General features: G+C 38.4%; 1 protein-coding gene across 9 annotated transcripts in view; it reads left to right on the top strand.

Annotated features, from left to right (window-relative positions):
- ACAA2 (acetyl-CoA acyltransferase 2) overlaps nucleotides 1-20,695 on the top strand; it is a 32,820-nt gene that overhangs the window by 4,643 nt on the left and 7,482 nt on the right. For all 9 annotated transcript variants that reach the window (XM_027960803.2, XM_060405518.1, XM_060405521.1 and 6 more), the window contains 6 exons: nucleotides 4,550-4,716; nucleotides 11,462-11,590; nucleotides 14,666-14,782; nucleotides 17,260-17,407; nucleotides 19,267-19,442; nucleotides 20,185-20,314. In XM_027960803.2, coding sequence (XP_027816604.1) covers nucleotides 4,550-4,716; nucleotides 11,462-11,590; nucleotides 14,666-14,782; nucleotides 17,260-17,407; nucleotides 19,267-19,442; nucleotides 20,185-20,314 — 867 coding nt within the window. The remainder of the gene's footprint in view (nucleotides 1-4,549; nucleotides 4,717-11,461; nucleotides 11,591-14,665; nucleotides 14,783-17,259; nucleotides 17,408-19,266; nucleotides 19,443-20,184; nucleotides 20,315-20,695) is intronic.

Below are 20,695 nucleotides of genomic sequence, written 5' to 3'. Positions count from 1 at the left end.
TTTTGGATTTTAGTTGGGAGACGGAATCTCACAGTTGTTTTAATTTTCAGTTGCCTAATAACACGATGTCAAGCATTTTTTCATATGGTTATTTGCCATTTGTATAGTATCTTTGAATAGCACATTTTTATGCATTTTTATCTGGGTCATTAATTTCTTATTGAGTTTGAAGAGTTCTTTGTATATTTTAGATACAGTCCTTTATCAGATAAGTCTTTTGCAGGTATTCCCTCCCAGTCTGTGGCTTGTCTTTTTGTGCTTTTAATGGTGTCTTTTGAAGAATAGAAGTTTTCAATTTTAATAAAGTCCAAAGTTTTCTTTCTTGGATTGTGTTTTTGGTGTTGTATCTAAAAAGGTTATCACCAAGCCAATCCAAAAATCCCCTAGGTTTTCTCCTTTGGTATCTTCTAGGAGTTCTACAGTTTTTGCGTTTTATATTTAAGCCTGTGATCCAGTTTGAGCTAATTTTTATGAAAGGCGTAAAGTCTGTCTACTTTGTTGTTGTTTGCTAGTGGATGTTCAGTTGTTCCAGCACCACTTATTGAAAAGACTATGGTTTTTCCATTGACTTGCCTTTGACTTTGAGGTCAATTGCAATAGACTTTGAGGTTCTATCCATGTTTTTTGTTTTTATTTTGTTTTCCCCAATATTTTTCCCCCTGTTCTTCAGATTACATAATACCTGTTTATCTATTCCAGAGTCACTGAATCTTACTCTGTTCACTTCCATTCTGCTACTACACCCATTCAGTACACATTTTATTTCAGGTATTTTTCAGTTTTAGAATTTTCACTTTGGTTTTTTTCTTTAAACTTCTTTTTCTTTGTGGAGCTGTCTGATCCGTTATTATGAACATATTTTTCTATATATTTTGGAACATAGTTATGAGAGACTACTGCTTTAAAATCCTTGTTTGCAGATTGTAACATCTGGGTCATGCTGAGGTCCGTCTGTGTTAGCTGTCTTTTATCTTAAGGATGAGTCACACAGGCATACCTCATTTGCTTGTGAATTGCAGATACTGCAGATTTTTTGTTTGTTTTTTACAAATTGAAGGTTTTTGGCAATCCTGCAGTCAAGCAAATTATTTGTGCCATTTTTCCCACAACATTTTCTCCCAAAATGTATTACATTTTGTTGATTCTCACAATGTTTCAAACCCTCCATCAGCAAAAAGATTATAACTTACTGAAGGCTCAGATGATGGTTAGTATGTAAATTTTTTAGACCTAATGTTGTTGCATACTTAATAGACTACAATACAACTTTTATATGCATTGGAAAACCAAAAAATTCATGTGACTTGCAGTAGTGTGGAACCAAACCTGTAATATCTTTGAGATATGTTTGTATCTTCCTGTTCTATGTGGATCAATTTTGGATTGTGTGGTGGACAGTGCAGATGAACCATGGTAGAGACTGAATTCTGCTACTTTCCCAAAAGTATTGACTTATTTATTGTTAACTATTTATTTTTGTAGACATTTAATTTGGCTCAATTCAAACTGCTTTCCTCATAGCTCAGTTGGTAAAGAATCAGCCTGCAATGCAGAAGATCCTGGTTTGATTCCTGGGTCAGGAAGATCCACTGGAGAAGAGATAGGCTACCCACTCCAGTATTCTTGGGCTTCCCTTGTAACTCAGCTGGTAAAGAATCCACCTGCAATGCGGGAGACCTTGGGTTAGATCCCTGAGTTGGGAAGATCTCCTGGAGAAGGGAAAGACTACCCATTCCAGTATTCTGGCCTGGAGAATTCCATGGACTCTATAGTCCATGGGGGTCACAAGAAATTGGACACAACTGAGCAACTTTCACTTCACTTCAGACTGCAGACTCTGTGTGCCCTGTAGAGGGCAGCAGCTCAAAGCTAACTTTAATTCATTTCATTTTAGCAGAGCTGCATGTAGTTGGCCCCACAGGTACATGATTAAGGATTCAGCTGGATATTTGGGCTCCCCACTGTGGTCCTTTTCTTTCACAAACCCCCCTCAGGTCCCTGTAAATGTGATTGTTGCAAACTCAGTTTTCTTATTCTTCAAGCCAGCAAGACTGAGTTTTTTAATTCTAGCCATTCTGTTCAGTGTAGAATGCTGGCCTTCAAGTTAACAGCTATAAGCAACTTGAACATTCACCATGTGCTATTCCCTTTTTCCGTATCTACTCTTCACTTGCCTTTTTTTGTTCATTTTCTGGGCACTTGAGGAAGCCATTCTTCTCTGTCTTCAGTGTCTACTGAAGAGTTGGCCAAATAGGAGCATACTAGGTGATGACCAGAGATAGGACTGTACCAAAATTAGGAAGAAAGCAAGCAAAAGGGAAAGGAAAATGAAATACAAGTTAACACCGATATGAAAAAAGGCCGAGACTGTCAATCAAGGAGGATTAGAGGACATTTACAGGAAGGCATGGGCTTCCCTGGTGGCTCAGTGCTACAGAACTCGCCTGCCGATGCAGGAAACAAGGGTTTGATCCCTAGGTCTGTAAGAGCCCCTGAAAGAGAAATGGCATCCCACTCCAGTATTCTTACCTGAAATCCCCGTGGAGAGAGGAACCTGGCTGGCTATAGTCTATGGGATTGCAAAGAGTTGGACGTGACTTAGTAACTGAGCACGCAGACAGGAAGGTACAGTGGCACAGAACAACCCATCTATCAGAGGAAAACATTTTTAATGCACTAAGCTAATATTTTGCTTCCCTGGTGGCTCAGTCAGTGAAGAGTCTGCCTGCACTGCGAGAGACGGGTTCAGTCCCTGGGTCGGGAAGATCCCGTGGAGAAGGAAATTGCAAACACTCTTGCCTGGAGAGTTCCATGGACAGAGGAGCCTGATGGGCTGCAGTCCATGGGATTGCAAAGAGTTGGACATGACTGAGTGACACTTTCACTTTAATATTTATTGCCTTTTGTAAACATCTGAATATTTTATCTTTAAAGAACCAATCAGATCTGTTCTAAATTGTAGTTAATGTATGTTGCTGCTAACATTCTTTTAGACTGTAAATTTCTCAAAGTAGAAATCAAAGAAAAAGCTGGAATTTTTTTAGGATAGGTTAAGTTTGTTCTATCAAAAGAGATCGCTAACATAAAGGAGAATTGTGTATCTGGGCACAAACCCATTGTTAAAAAGTCTCATAGTTTCTTGGCAAGATGTGGAAATGTGTGCTCAGATTGTCTTTGAGAGGATTTAGTCTATGTAAAGCATACAGCCTGAAGTCTGTCATACAGTAAGTACCCCCTATATGTTGACTATAATATTTACCTTGCAGAGTTGTTTGGGAAGAGTAGATGTTACATGACAAGTGACGAGATGTCTAGTGCCTAATAAATGTTACTATGATGAAGCAGCTGTTAACTGATGTTGTTCCCCAGTATGCAGGCTTTGCATTTTTGCATTTTGCTACTCTAGTGGGTGCCACTCACATCCTAGTCCTTGTAGATTTGTTAAACATGACTTTTTTTTTCCATTGGTGGCACTAGAGTGCCTTGAGAAGGGGCAGTTTGTCTGTACAGAGACACCAATTGAACTAATAGTGATACTGCAAATTTGTAGTCTTTGTATTAATAGATGTATAGATAATTCCTCTGTATCCTTTGTGGTTAGGTCAGATGTAGGACACTTCGTTATACTCTGACACACATTAAAATAGGATATTAGTGAACTAGAGGCTTTAGAAGAAAACAACCAGAATTAAAGAATTATTGAAAGGATACTTCTTACGTACTTCAGAAAAGAGAATTTAGGTCTGGGGAATTTTACACGTTAGCTGACATCAGGTACTGGAGGGGCTACCCATGATAACAGCGTATCTGTTTTGCCCGTTTTATTCTAAGAGTAACAGATAATAGTTCAAGTTATTTGAAGTTTGTAATCTGAGTCATCCTCTGACTCTAGAAGCAGTGACATATATAATACAAATTCAAATACAAATACAAATTCAAATTCAATTCTTTATTCTAGAAGCTATATAAATTGAGTTTGGGATGCATTTGGATGGAACTGGGATTGGTGGATGGAAGATTTGGTAAGCCAAGCCAGCTCAGTATGAGAAAAAAATCATTAGTTTCTGTTGACCGTTCACGGTAACACTGCTTCACACAATAGAGCATGCCTTTAGCACAAGTTAGAGAGGACCTTTCATCAGAAATAGTCTGGAGGGCGTTCATGGTGTGAGTGCTTGGCCTTCAGGTACCTTTAGTTGGGAGATTCTTTGGTTCTGTGACTAAGCAATATATTTCAGCAAGTAGAAGCATTTCCATTTTAAACAAATCATCAGCAAATAATCAGTTTATAAAAATGTTGTCCAGCCAACATGGATTTGCATCAAAGCCTGCCAAGCAGTTCTTGGTTACCAGCATGCAGGTATTGATCAAAATGATAACCCTTAGGACTGCTTGTGTATGTGTGACCCATGCTATGTATTATGCGACAGAGATTTTCAGTTATTTAATTGAAAATTGTGCTTTATAGTAAAGTTCACAGAGAATTGTTTAAAGCATGTTAGGAATACTGACGAATCTGCAATTGCTTATAAATTTCTCCTTGCAATAGGTGTGTTCATCGTTGCTGCTAAGCGGACCCCCTTTGGAGCTTATGGAGGTCTTCTGAAAGACTTCACAGCTACTGACATGGCTGAGTTTGCTGCCAGGGCTGCCTTGTCTGCTGGCAAAGTCTCACCTGAAACTGTTGACAGTGTCGTTGTAGGCAATGTCTTGCAGGTTAGTAGGGCTGAAGGGAAGTATTCACTCCTATTGCTTTCTTTTATCAGTTTCTAAAAATAATTCCTTTAACATGTCATAATGGTGTACTAGTTAATAATAGTTAAGGGTATTCATAATTTAAGCAATTCCCTGACCCCCGAAGCAGTGGCATATATAATTCAAAGGAGCATATGTTTGGAAACTATGTATCTGTCTGGGACTTGGATACATTTCATTGCTTCTTAAATAACAGATTAATTTCCTTGACTTACTTAAAGTAAATTGGTTCTCTCTGTGTCTATAATTTCTTCACAGTAGAAGCTTGGTCAGTGTTTGTTGTGGGGAATGAGAAGCTCTTTTACGCTCTACCTTGCTATATATGGTGTACAAAGTAAATCATTCATTGGCAATAATTGAAAGCTGAATTTGCCTTCAAAGTGTGGTCAAGATATGCGGATGCTCTTACTCTTCCCACACCTCATTGGTGGGATGGAGGCTCCACATTTAGTGCTTTGCCACCACCAGTGCGTGCATGCCAAATCCCTTCAGTCGTGTCTGTCTGTGCAGCCCTATGGACTATATGGCCCACCAGGCTCCTCTGTCCGTGGGATTCTGCAGTCAAGAATACTGGAGCATGTTGCCATGCCCTCCAGGGGATCTTCCCAACCCAGGGATTGAACCTGCATCTTAACATCTGCTGCATTGGCAGGTGGGTTCTTTACCGCTAGCCACTGACAGTACTAGAGCCTGTCACTGTTCTTCTGGCTTATAAGGTGTTTCCAGACTGGGTGAGACACCTTGAGACTACTGCCACCTCCTCCACTGCATGCTTTCAGCTCTTAGAACTGGGAGAAGGCTCAGAGAGAGGTGCACAATTGTCCCTTGTGAATAATACTTCTTTGAACATCATGTACAAGTTTCTGTATGGACACAGGGTTTCATTTCCCTTGGGTATATCCCTATGAGTGTAAATGCTAGGTTATATGTTAGCTCTACATTTAGTTGTTTCAAAAACTTTCAGATTGCTTTCCAAAGCAGCTGAACATTTTACATTCCTGTCTACAGGATATGAAGGTTCCACTTTCTCCATATTCTTGTCAACACTTGTTATTGTGTGTCTTTTTTTTAAATTACTGTAGCCATGCTAGTGAATGGGAAGTAGTATCTCATTGTGGTTTTAATTTGCCTTTCCCTGATGATTGATGATATTGAACATAATTTCATGAGCTTGTGTCCATTGCTATATCTTCTTGAAAGTAAAAGTGAAGTCGCTCAGTGGTATCTGACTCTTTGCGACCCCATGTACTGTACAGTCCCTGGAATTCTCCAGGCCAGAATACTGGAAAGGGTAGCTATATTCCCTTCTCCAGGGGATCTTCCCCACCCAGGGATCAAACCCAGGTCTTCCACATTACAGGCAGATTCTTTACCAGCTTAACCACAAGGGAAGCCCAAGAATACCGGAGTGGGTAATCTATCCCTTCTCCAGTGGATCTTCCCGACCCAGGAACCAAACTGGGGTCTCCTGCATTGCAGGCGGATTCTTGGAGAATGTCTAAGTAATATCCTTTTCCCGCTTTTTAATTAAGTTATTTGTCTTTTCATTATTGATCATAAGTGTTGTTTTTATATACTAGATACAAGTCCCTTAACAGATAACATGATCTGCAAATATTTTTCTAACTTGATTATCTTTTCATTTCTTAATTATATCCTTTAGAGTATGAAAATTTTGAATTTTGATGAAGCCCAATTTTGGTTGCTACTGCTCAGGCTTTTGGTGTCATTATCTAAGAATCTATTTCCAGATCTAAGGTTGCAAAGATTTATTCCTATGTTTTCTTCTAAGTTTTAGTTCATATATTTAGGTCTTTGGTTTATTTTTATTTAATTTTTATATATGTTTTGAAGTACAGATTCAAATTCATTCTTTTGCATATGACTATCCAGTTGTTCTAGCACCGTTTGAGAAGACTCTTCTTTCTCCCATTGGACGATCTTGCCACTGTTATTGAAAATCAGCTGACCATAGACACGTGATTTTATTTTTTGACTCCTCATTCTATTGCACTTATCTGTATGTCTATCCTTTATATGTCAGTTCCACACTATGTTGATTATATTGATTATCATTGCTTCATAGTAAGTTTAGAAATCAAGAAATGTGAGTCTCCTACTCAGTTTTTCTTTTCAAAGTTGTTTTGGCTATTCTGGTCTCCTGCAATTCTAAAATATGAATTTTAGAATGTTTATCCATTTCTACAAAGAAGTCAGCTACGATTCTGATAGGATTGTTTTGAATCTGTAGGTCAGTTGGCGGAGTATTGCCATCTCAACGGTATTAGTATTAGTATTAGTATTAGTATTAGTAAGTTTTCTGATCTGTGAACATGGCATGTTTTTTGTATAAATCCTGTTTAATTTTTTCAACAATGTCTTATAGTTTTCAGAATATAAATTTTGCACTTCTTTTATTAAATTTATTCCTAAGTATTTTATTCTTTTACATGCTATTGTAAGTGAACTGTTTTCTTATTTAGTTTTCAAATTTTTCATAGCAAGTGTATAGAAATGCAGTTGATTTTAAGAACAAAGAAATACAGTTGATTTTTATATATTAATCTTATATCCTGAAACCTTGCAGAATTCGTTTATTAGTTCTAATGGTTTTCTAGTTGATTACTTAGGATTTTTTATATATAGCATCATGTCATCTGAGAGCAGAGATAGTTTTGCTTTTCCCTTTCCAATCTGTATTTCTTTTACTTTTATATTTATTTTTCTTGCCTCATTACTCTGTCTAGAACTTCTGATGTTGAATAAAAGTGACAAAAAATGGATGTTTCTCTCTTGTTCCTGATACTGTGGGGGAAAGCCTCTGGTCTTTCAGCATTAAGTGTGGTGTTATGTGGATTTTTGTAGGTTTCCTTTATCAGATTGAGGAAATTCTTTTTCTGTTCCTAGGTTGTTGAGTGTATTTATCATGAAATGTTGTTAGATTTTTGTCAGTTGCTTTTTCTATGTCAACTGAGATAATCATATGATTTTTGGTTTTTATTCTGTTGATACAATGTGATATATTAATTGACTTTCAGGTGATGAAACAACCTTACATTTCTCAATGACCCTTGCACTGATCATAGTGTATAATTCTTTTTCTAAATTGCTGAATTTTGTTTGCTAGTATTTTGTTGAAGATTTTTATATCCATATTCATAAGAGATATTAATCAGTAGTTTTTGTGATGTCTTTGTCTAATTTTTTTATCAGTATAATTCTGGCTTCATGCTGAGTTGGGAAGTGATCCTTTTCTATTCTTTAGGAACAGTTCATGAATTATCGGTATCTTCTTTAAATGTTTGGTAGAATTCAGTAATGAAGCCTGTCTGGCTTTTTTTTTGTGAGTTGTGTTTTGTACTAATTAATTCAGTCTTCACCCCAAGAAAAAGAAATGCAAAAAGGCAAAATGGTTGTCTGAGGAGGCCTTGCAAACAGCTATGAAAAGAAGAGAAGCTAAAGGCAAAGGAGAAAAGGAAAGATATACCCATTTGAATGGAGAGTTCCAAAGAATAGCAAGGAGAGATAAGAAAGCCTTCCTCAGTGATCAATGCAAAGAAATAGAAGAAAACAACAGAATGGGAAAGACTAGAGATTTCTTCAAGAAAATTAGAGATACCAAGGGAACAACATTTCATGCAAAGATGGGCTCAATCAAGGACAGAAATGGTATGGACATAACAAAGGCAGAAGATAGTGAAGAAGAGGTGACAAGAATACACAGAAGATCTATACAAAAAAGATCTTCGTGACCCAGATAATCACGATGGTGTGATCACTCACCTAGAGCCAGACATCCTGGACTGTGAAGTCAAGTGGGCCTTAGGAAGCATCACTATGAACAAAGCTAGTGGAGATGATGGAATTCCAGTTGAGCTATTTCGAATCCTAAAAGATGATGCTACACTCAATATGCCAGCAAAAGAAAGTGCTGCACTCAATATGCCAGCAAATTTGGAAAACTCAGCAGTGGCCACAGGACTGGAAAAGGTCAGTTTTCATTCCAATCCCAAAGAAAGGCAATGCCAAAAATGCTCAAACTGCTGCACAATTGTACTCATCTCACACGCTAGCAAGTGAAAGTGAAAGTTGCTCAGTCATGTCCGACTCTTTGCAACCCCATAGACTATACAGTCCATGGAATTCTCCAGGCCAGAATACTAGAATGGGTAGCCTTTCCCTTCTCCAGAGGATCTTCCCAACCCAGAGATCGAACCCAGGTCTCCTGCATTGCAGGCGGATTCTTTACCAGCTGAGCCACAAGGGAAGCCAACATGCTAGCAAAATATGCTCAAAATTCTCCAAGCCAGGCTTCAACAGTACGTGAACCATGAACTTCCAGATGTTCAAGCTGGATTTAGAAAAGGCAGAGGAACCAGAGATCAAATTGCCAACATCCACTGGGTCATCGAAAAAGCAAGAGAGTTCCAGAAAAACATCTGCTTTATTCTGTGCCAAGGCCTTTTACTGTGTGAATCACAATAAACTGTGGAAAACTCTGAAAGAGATGGGAATACCAGACCACCTGACCTGTCTCCTGAAAAATCTGTATGCAGGTCAAGAAACGACAGTTAGAACTGGACATGGAGCAACAGACTGGTTCCAAATCAGGAAAGGAGTACGTCAAGGCTGTATATTGTCACCCTGCTTATTTAACTTCTGTGCAGAGTATATAATGAGAAATGCTGGACTGGATGAAGCACAAGTTGGAATCAAGGTTGCTGGGAGAAATATCAGTAACCTCAGATATGCAGAATGACTCCACACTTATGGGAGAAAGCAAAGAAGAACTAAAGAACTCTTGATGAAAGAGGAGAGTGAAAAAGTTGACTTAAAACTCAATATTCAGAAAACTAAGATTATGGCATCTTGTCCCCTCACTTCATGGCAAATAGATGGGGAAATAGTGGAAACAGTGACAGACTTTATTTTCTTGTGCTCCAAAATCACTGCAGATGGTGATTTCAGCCATGAAATTAAAAGACGCTTGCTCCTTGGAAGAAAAGTTATGACCAACCTAGACAGCTTATTAAAAAGCAGAGACATTACTTTGCCAACAAAGGTCCATCTAGTCAAGGCTATGGTTTTTCCGGTAGTCATGTGTGGATGTGAGAGTTGGACTATAACGAAAGCTGAGCACCAAAGAATTGATGCTTTTGAACTATGGTGTTGGAGAAGACTCTTGAGAGTCCCTTGGACTGCAAGGAGATCCAACCAGTCCATCCTAAAGGAAATCAGTCCTGAATATTCATTGGAAGGACTGATGTTGAAGCTGAAACTCTAATACTTTGACCATCTGATGTGAAGAACTGACTCATCTGAAAAGACCCTGATGCTGGGAAAGATTGAAAGCAGGAGGAGAAGGGGATGACAGAGGATGAGATGGTTGGATGGCATCATTGACTCAGTGGACATGAGTTTGAGTAAACTCTGGGAGTTGGTGATGGACAGGGAGGCCTGGCATGGTGCAGTCCATGGGGTTGCAAAGAGTTGGACACAACTGAATGACTGAACTGAACTCACTTGTTATAGGTCTATTCTGATTGTCCATTTTTCCTTGACTTGGTTTTGGTAGTTTCTTTCTTTCAAGACATTTTTCCTTTTCACCTAAGTTATTTAATTTATTGGGCTTTCTAGGTGGCACTCAATGGCAGCCCACTCCAGTACTCTTGCCTGGAAAATCCCATGGACGGAGGAGCCTGGTAGGCTGTAGTCCATGGGGTTGCTAAGAGTCAGACACGACTGAGCAACTTCACTTTCACTTTTCACTTTCATGCACTGGAGAAGGAAATGGCAACCCACTCCAGTGTTCTTGCCTGGAGAATCCCAGGGATGGGGGAGCCTGGTGGGCTGCCGTCTATGGGGTCACACAGAGCTGAACATGACTGAAGTGACGTAGCAGCAATGTTAAAGAACTTGCTTGCCGGTACAGAAGACTTAAGAGACATGGGTTTGATCCCTGGGTTGGGAAGATCCCCTAGAGGAGGGCATGGAAGTCCATTCCAGTATTCTTGCATGGAGAATCCCCATGGACACAGGACCCTGGCAGTCTTACAGTCCCTAGAGTCACAAAAAGAGTCGACATGACTGAAGTGACTTAATATGCATGCATTTAGTTTATTGGCACACAGCTGTTCATGGTAGTCAGTTCTCAATATTCACAGTAGTTATGTTTTGTATAGTTGCTGAGTATGCTGAGTTAGCAACTGCTGAACAACCGTTCCCAGTGAAATGACAGTTCCTGTGAGCCTCCAGCCACAACATATTTGTTAACTGATCAAAAAATAACCTTGTTTTATGTGTGTTTCTATGTTAATAAAGCTTCCCTGGTTATTACAGTGTGCAGCCAAGGTTGTGAACCACAGTCTCAGATGCATCCTTTGGTAAAGAACATACTACTTTGAGATAGCCTATTCCATTTTTAAACAGCTCTGATTGTTATAAAATTCTGTATTCTCCTGAAGATTTAATATAAGAATTTCTCATACTTAGTTTGTTTAAAAACCAGTCAACCAAATTATAGTTTATATTCAAATCATTCACACTTACTGTATAAAATATGTTATACCTATATGTATTATGTCATACCTTAGAGCCATATTGTTTATAATTTTTTAAACATTGTGGACATTTTAGTGTATTTTGTCCTTCTTCTTGATTTCCTGGATTTATAGAGGCAATTCTTTTTCTTTTCCTTCTGTTCCAGAGTTCTTCAGATGCTATATACTTGGCAAGACATGTTGGTTTGCGTGTGGGAATCCCAAAAGAGACCCCAGCTATCACTATTAACAGGCTCTGTGGCTCTGGTTTCCAGTCCATTGTGAGTGGATGTCAGGTAAGAGCAGCATTTTATTAATTCTCTGAAAATATTGGTAGTTAGTAGAGGAAATGCCTCACTTCAGTGTAATACTAGGTTTTTAATTTTATAGTATTTATGAAGAGAGATCAATATTTGATTTTTCTTGGAAAATATTCATAGAAAATCATTTTTTGGATATATACATTATGAACATGCAAGAAAATCAGTTCATAAAAGCTAGTGGTGAACCCTGGAAACACTATGCTAAATGGAATAAGCCAATCACTAAAGAACAAATATTGTATGAGTCCACTTATATGAGGTCCCTAGAGTGGTCAGATTCATAGAGACAGACAGTAAAATGGGGATTGCTGGGGCTGGTGGGGAAGAGAAAATGAGGAGTTAGTCTTTAATGGATACAGGGTTTCAGTTTGGAAGCTGATAAGACTTCTGGAAGTAATGGTGGTTGGTTGCATAACATTGTGTGCTGGGGTCCTAGCCGTCTGGAAAACTCAACACTGGGGGAGTAACTGAAAGTACTCCAGAGGGAGTGATTAAATCACTCTGGGGGGAACAACAGAGAGTGCTCTGGGGGGAGCATTTGCTCCAAAGAACCTACCTTCAAATAGCCTGTTCTGGGCACCACTTGCCGGGGTCCTGCCCCGGTGGATCCAGGGAATTCAAAGGGGAGACAGCGTAGGCGAGGAAAACTTATTTATTTAATTAGAAATATAAAGAGAGATTAGGAAGAAATAGTGTAGTAGGAAAATTTAGTGGAGAAAAGAGGCTGAATAACTTGGTTTACGGGGAAAGCCAATAAAACTTCAGGACAAGAAGTTTGCATCATCTACGTTAGGCCACCAGCATCCATTTGAATATTGGAGGGTGCCCCGCCTTGGGCTCCCTCTCTCATGGATCTTAGAAGCCAGGGCAAGTAAGTAGACGTGGTGAGCCTCCCCGCTCCAGATGGGAATTCAGCCAGAAAAGGAGAGAAGGAGAATAGACCACACGGGGGAAGCCAGTCCAATGACTGGCCCATCCTCTATTGTCCAGAAAGGCCTTTTATACCTTTTTTTTGTACATAGAGATCAATGGATAATATAAAATTATGCAGTGTCAGCAGCCCTGACTCTTATTGAGACCAGGCTTTTTCTCTGCATACTTAGTTGTATATACAAGTCTTAGGTGATTTACATCATCTTCTGGCCAGAAGGCCAATTAACATTTTACGGCCCTTTTCTGATAAGGGTTTGTCAACTAGAAGACTTATTTGTCTTAAAAGTGTTGTTCTTCCCAAAGTCTGGTGCCACTCTCAGAAAGCACTAAATAAAGTTACATTCTTACATAGCAAGGACATAAGAGTGCAGTGATATATAACAAAGAAAAGTAATTAACTCAAAAGTCTAGTGTTGCTAACATCAAAACTACTATATTCCTATTTCCCAATTACATTGATTAATATCTTTCAGGTGCCTAAAAGATAAAGACTATGGAGGCCTGGCAGCAGTCATTGAGTCAACAGTGAAAACCCATCACCAATATAATTTCTAGCTCTTTAGAAAAGGCTCTGTATCTCTAAGATGCTTTAAGCTTTGTGCCTCTCATGGTTGGGGGGCTGTAAGCAATTCACAAGTTGTAAAAAGTCCAGGGAAACCTGTCAGGCAAGTTAGAGAGCCATCAGAGGGGTTTGAGCTGAAACATTCCTTTTATATGCAGGAGACTGTTAACTGGAGCCCTAAGTTAATTCCTTTTAGAGGCAGAAGAGTGGAAAGCACAGTACAATAAGGCAGGCAGACTCTGGTTTTGGGGGGTAGACATTCAGGAAAACCCAGGGGGAACCCCTGAAGCTAGATCACGCCTTTGCGTATGTCTGGCTTCCTTCCTCATGACCGTTGGCACAGGCGGGATTCCTCACGCTGGCTCCCAGCAATTGTGAATGTGTTTAATGACTTGCACAGCTAGAATTGATTAGAATGGTAAGTTTTATGTTATGTGTATTTTATCACAGTTTTTAAAAAGCTAGTCATGACTCATTTTTATTGAGTGCTTCCTATGTGCCAGACGTAGATTTACATTCAGTATCTCACTTAATCTTCACAACAGTCCTATGAGGCAAGAACTGTTATTCCCATTTTATAGGCAAGGAAATTGATTATTAAAGGCATTAAGTTTACTAAGTTGTAGCGGCAGAATCTGATGCCAGGTCTGCAAGAGTTCCAGGTAAGGCAGTTCAAAACAGTGAATAAAGACTATAAGGTAAGGAAAGGAGTTGGAGAATTTAGAGGATGATAAGAAATGTATTTTATTATAAAGGTAATGAATAATACTGTTGGTCAAAGGACAAACTAGTATCTCTTTGAGGGGTAGTTGGGCAAATAGATTTCCTCCCTTGAGCATTGGTAAAAGGGATACAGTAAAATTTAATTTGTCAACATCTTTATGTTTTCAAAGTCTTCGTATTTTATTACAAAATAAAATGAAAGATAAAACATAATGAACAAGTTACTTTCACGTTTATTTATTTCTGTTAGAATATATCTTAGTTAGCAAGCCTGATTTTCCTAGCAATCATTTTAAACATTGGTCTCCTGGAGGATTGTTATTTGCTGTTTTTCTGAGAAATGCAAATAGTGGAAAAAATTGGATTCCTCTTTATGATTACCCTAGGTTAACATAGTTTTTATAAATCTGGTCTACTTCAGGTCCATTGATTAATAGGATAAATTTTACTTTTGCCTTTTTAAGGGCTTATTCTTTATCTGCTGGCAATCTGTACATTTATACTAGACATTAATATCTCTGCTAGTTTTCAAGATGTGTATTGAGTTAAGAATTACCATTCCTTGTCAAAATGTAGGTAGGATTTGTTACTCCTGCATAAATGATTGAAAAGTCTGCTAGCTTTTTTCCTTCTTGTATCTTGGGAATGAATATTTTAGCATTCATTTTGAAATTACTTTTATTTCCCTTTGAGACACTGTAATGTGAAAGTTTTACTGTAAACAAAACTTATTGTTTTACTTATTAGCTTTGCTATTGGTTTATTGCTTAATACATATTTCCATCACTATAAAAGGATTTTGGTGGTGTTGTTTGTTTGTTTTTAAATAGGAAATTTGTTCTAGAGACTCTGAAGTTGTCCTGTGTGGAGGAACTGAAAGCATGAGCCAGGCTCCCTACTGTGTCAGAAATATTCGTTTTGGAACTAAGCTTGGATCAGAGCTCAAGGTTGGAACCATTAAAATTTTTAAGAATTATTTCTCATGCTATTATACTGTAATTTTAATAACACTATTTTGGGGCAGAGAAAAAAACTTAAATCAATTCTGTTAATAGGGAGTTGGCAAGATATGAATTATTTGAAAAATGTAAACTATTTCATAGTTGTTAATTTTGACATTTTAACTCACATAAAATTAGACTTTCAGCACACCTCTGCTAGTGTAATTAACACCTGGGGAGATGAAGGAAGGGAAGTAATGGATTAAACAGATGGGTAAAGATTAAATTAATCTCTCTACTGAACAACTGGTAAGCCAAATAATTAAATCTTTGCTATAATTAATGGAAATTTTATTTCTGGAGCAATCTCCATCGAATGGATTTCTTCTTTACCACAGAAAACATTCTCTTCAAATAGGTTATAGCGGCCCAAGTCAGTCAGATAAACAACAGTCCTTTACGAACCACCTGAGTAGTACTGTTAAGAGTGATAGTGTGCTGTCCGTTTTGCATTAAAGGGCCAATGACATTGTATGTTCTTAGGCTTTCCCAGTCATAATCATTGGTTTATCCTGTCCACCCTGTTTCTCACCTGGCCTTTTTGAAAGTTGAAATGAATAAGACTTAGATAATATGAGATAATATTTAAGATTCCTAATACATTTGAGAAAACCTTTGGAAAGACACGTCAGCAACTCAAAGGGTGACAAGGCAGTCTAGAAGAAACAGGTGGGGCCCATTTATCAGAGACTAATTGGATAACAAAAGCCAGCCTATCCTGGGCTTTTCTAGTCTCACGGTAACTGGTAGAACCTGCTATTGCTACCACTGGAGGTGTGGGATGGAAAAAGGAGCACAGCTATACTCTTTCTGAGGGCATTCATAACTGCCTTAGAGATGGCTACAGGGAGATGTTGTGTGAGAACTGAAGTTTCTTACGAAATGGAACCTTGAGGGTTTAAGTTTTGATTGTAGGATGACTTTCTACATTCTTACCCTGCACATTTAGCACTGTTGATCCTCCTTAGAGCCCTGTGTTTAGAGCAGAGAATGTGTGCCTTTTATTATGGTGTTTTTATTTTTATTTATTTTTTAAAATTATTTATTTTAATTGGAGGCTAATTACTTTACAGTATTGTAGTGGTTTTTGCCAACATTGACATGAATCAGCCACAGGCACACATGTGTTCCCAATCCAGAACCCCTCTCCCACCTTCCTCCCCATCTCCCCCTCTCCCCCGCCCCAGGGTCATCCCAGGGCACCAGGCCTGAGCACCCTGTCTCATGCAGCAAACCTGGACCGGCGATCCACTTCGCATGTACATGTTTCAATACTATTTTCTCAAATCATCCCACCCTCTCCCTCTCCCACAGAGTCCAAAAGACTGTTCTTCACATCTGTGTTTCTTTTGCTGTCTCACATATATGGTCATCATTACCATCTTTCTAAATTCCATTTATATGCATTAGTATGCTGTATTGGTGTTATTCTTTCTGACTTACTTCACTCTGTATAATAGGCTCCAGTTTCATCCCCCTCATTAGAACTGATTCAAATGCATTCCTTTTAATGGCTGAGTAATATTACATTGTGTATATGTACCACAGCTTTCTTATCCATTTGTCTGCCGATGGACATGTAGGTTGCTTCTATGTCCTGGCTGTTGTAAACAGTGCTGCAATTCTGGTTTCCTCGGTGTGTATTCCCAGCAGTGGGATTGCTGGGTCATATGGCAGTTCTATTTGCAGTTTTTTAAGGAATCTCCACACTGTTCTCCATAGTGGCTGTACTAGTTTACATTCCCACCAACAGTGTAAGAGGGCTCCTTTTTCTCCGTACCCTCTCCAGCATTTATTGTTTGTAGACTTTTTGATAGCAGCCGTTCTGACTGGAGTGAGATGGTACCTCAATTGATTTACATTTCTCTGATAATGAGTGATGTTGAGCATCTTTTCATGTGTTTGTTAGCCATCTGTATGTCTTCTTTGGAGAAATGTCTGTTTAGTTCTTTGGCCCATTTTTTGATTGGGTTATTTATTTTTCTGAAATTGAGCTGCAGGAGCTGCTTGTATATTTTTGAGATTAATTATTTGTCAGTTGCTTCATTTGCTATCATTTTCTCCCATTCTGAAGGCTGTCTTTTCACCTCGCTTATAGTTTCCTTCATTGTGCAAAAGCTTTTAAGTTTAATTAGGTCCCGTTTGTTTATTTTTGCTTTTATTTCCATTACTCTGGGAGGTGGGTCATAGAGGATCCTGCTGTGATTTATGTCAGAGAGTGTTTTGCCTATGTTGTCCTCTAGGAGTTTTTTTAGAAAATGTCTCAAAACCAAATATAAATCATAATAATAGTAAATGCTCATCAGAAAATCTCATTTTACTTTTATCTTTTTTGTTGGAACTGTTGATTATTTAAAGAAATGTTAGCATATTACTTTCAAGAGAAACACTTTACAAATTACTTTATTAATGTTTTTTAATAGCTGGAAGACACTCTGTGGACAGGATTAACAGATTCGCATATCCAAATGCCGATGGCAATTACTGCAGAGAATCTTGCTGTAAAACATCAAATAAGCAGAGAAGATTGTGACAGATACGCCCTGCAGTCACAGCAGAGGTGGAAAGCTGGTCAGTGAAAGTGGTTATTACAGATATCTTTAGAAAGAAAACTAGGAAAGGTTTTTATCCTTTTAGATTATAAAGGCCATATAATAATATTGTTTAAAATGATATCTTTTGAAACACATTTTTTTATTACTTTGTTTTTAATGCTTAAATATTGAATATTCTGTTAATGATTGCAAATTAACTGGAAGTTTCTCTTTTGAAGTATGTGAATGCTACTTAAAAAGTAGTGTGGATAATTGGTCCTATCTGGACACTTGAATTTTGCCCCAAACGGGTCAGTAGAAGACTCTGAGGGCTATGATATACTCTGTTGGAGGTGCTAGCTCCCTGGGGCAGAGGATGTGGTCCCCCAAGAGGCATCTCATACTCACAAGAAGGGGATGGTATGTTTGGGAAAGACTCACTGGGAATCCTTTTATGACTTCCCTCTCCCATTTCTAATTGAGAATCATTGCATCTGCCTCAGAGACCCAGAACTAGCCCAAGGCCCCAGCTGTGGTACCCTTGTGTAACACTGCACACTGCTGGTGAGCCAGTCCTAAATGGGCAAAATGACAGCTGTTCTTTTATTAGTATGGTGAATTGAAGAAATTTGTTAGTCCTCTGAAAAGAGTTTTGAAAACTAAACTATTATAAATGAGCAGACACTCTTATTTAGGGGGTATTAAATAAGTGAAATAGTGAGGATAAAGCTCATTTTAGTATTTCAGAGGGATAAGTGGAATGGAGCTGATCCAAGTCATACTGTTTTTAGTTACACGTTTAAGTGAAAGGGTATTGGTCTAAAGGTCAAGAGTTAGTCTGTTTCTAGTTTTGCCACGGGAAGATTTTCTGACTTCAATCATTTATTCACCAAGCATTTATTCACTGTGCTAATAATAGAGGTAAAAATATTTGCCTTCCCTTTTTCTCTAACAGAATTGTTGTGAAAAACAAATAAAGGAAGTGTTAGCCTGTTATGAAGTGGCATCAACTTTAAGGTGGTATTATTTCTAACTGGGGCTTCCCAGGTAACTCAGTGGTAAAGAGTCACCTGCCAGTGCAGGAGACATGCGTTCAATCCCTGGGTTGGGAAGGTCCCCTGGAGGAGGAAATGGCAACCCACTCCAGTATTCTTGCCTGGAAAAGCCATGGATAGAGGAGCCTGGAGGGCTGCAGTTCATGGGGTTGCAAAGAGTCAGACACTACTGAGTGGCCGAGCATGCATGCATTCCTGACTTACTCTATTTCTGAAGCTTTAGACTAACTATCGTCCACTCCGGTCAATGGAGTTTGAAGTAGATAAGCTTTTTACTCAGAACTGTGTCAGTAATAGCGCATATAATTTCTTCACATTGCCTGTCATTAAATTTCAGTGATAGATGACTTGGTGACATAGATAACTTGGTAACCTTTTTTCTTATTGTGCTAAAAACAGTTAACATGAGATCTATCCTCTTAGTAAAATTTTAAGTGTATGGTACATTCCTGTAGACTATCAGTATTAATACAACTTGGTTACTTTTTAAACTATTTCGTATCTCACCCAGAGTAGTTAAAAAAGGGCATTAAATCCATTTGATGCCGTTACATCTGTAGGTAGCAGACAAACACTAATAATCTAGCAGTACCTTATAAAAAATATTGTAGTTAAAAAAAAGTCAAAATTGTAATATTACAGAGTGTATCTGCATAGGTGACAGTATATTAAATCCTCCAATAGACAAGGTAAGTTATGTAAGTAATAAAAGCTTATATTAAAGTAGACAGAGAGGAAAGGACAGAATAGAAATTAAATTGAAGGATATATTTGTTTTCATTTTTCTAGTTTGTGTTCTTTTTTCTCCCCATTCTTATGAATAGTCTTTCTACTATTTTAGCTAATGATGCTGGCTACTTTGATAATGAGATGGCACCAATTGAGGTGAAGACAAGGAAAGGAAAACAGACAATGCAAGTAGATGAACATCCTCGGCCCCAAACAACCATGGAGCAGTTGAATAAACTTCCTCCAGTGTTCAAGAAAGAAGGAACCGTTACTGCAGGGAATGCATCGGTAGGTAGCAAGCACCTGGGCCTACCTTGAACTCTTCTTGATGTGTTCACTGCAAACTGATCAGGCAGTATTTTTTAGATGCCTTTCATGCTGATCTTCAGTTACTTAGCCTAAGCTAGTAGTGTTCATATTCTATTAATTTGGGTTTTCATACTCCAAAATAAATTAGGGACCTTATATAATACTCTGCCAATTTCTTAGTCTTTTCAGATTGTTAGAAGGAAATCTACCTGGTTGGTTTTTTGTGGTTTTTTTTTTAACTTTTTATTTTGTACTGGCCTATAGCCAACTAGCAAACAATGTTGAGGTAGTTTCAGGTGAACAGCAGAGGGACTCAGCCATACAGATACATGTATCCATTCTCCCCCAAACTCCCCTCCCATCCAGGCTGCCACACAGCATGGAGCTGAGTTCCATGTGCTGTACAGTGAAATCTGTCTGGTTTATTATTTTACTTTTTCTTTCTCATGTGTGCACCTCACCAGATTTCTTCTTAAATCTACCCACATCTGGATGTAAGCTTTTCCTTTACATTCTTTCCTGTTTCGCTTAGTGAAGTTGTATTCTGTGCCTGAGACAATCTCTTTAATACAGTAGTTTATCACTAGTGCTACTTGTTGTGTTCCAGATTATGGGGCTGCTTCCTATATGTTGCCATAATCCTAATGGCACTCCATTAGCTCAAAGCTTGATTAACTATATTCTTTTATCCTCTAGTTAATCATCTGTGTTTGTTTCCAAGGGGGTTTCTGATGGTGCTGGAGCTGTTATCATAGCTAGTGAAGATGCTGTTAAAAAACATAACTTCAGACCACTGGCAAGAATTGTGGGATATTTTGTGTCTGGATGTGATCCCACTATCATGGGTATTGGTAAGTTTGTAGTGATACAAAGTGGTTCTGTTATGTTTCTGGAGATAAATCTTTGGCATTCAGATTGCTGAAACAGTAGCCACATCAAGGTCACTTTTGGAGAAGAGGAAATTGGTCATCAGTCATTTAAACAACCCATCTTTATGAAAAGCTATGCTTGGCACAATGGGAAGACCAAGACCATGTAAACTCCTTGTGGGCAGTAATTGTGTCATGTTGTCCATTTAAGATACATAAAATTAACACACAGTAAACAACAGAGAAGCATTACAGGGTAATGACAAGACAGACAAAAATGGGAGATGGGAGAGGTCATGGGATGAAGTAGAGAAGATATGAACCCCACTGGGTGTTTTCCACATGATTTTACATGTAGCTCAT

The sequence above is a fragment of the Ovis aries genome, chromosome 23, assembly GCF_016772045.2.
Source record: "Ovis aries strain OAR_USU_Benz2616 breed Rambouillet chromosome 23, ARS-UI_Ramb_v3.0, whole genome shotgun sequence".
NCBI lineage: Eukaryota > Metazoa > Chordata > Mammalia > Artiodactyla > Bovidae > Ovis > Ovis aries.
This window is presented reverse-complemented; position numbering and strand designations above follow the sequence as displayed.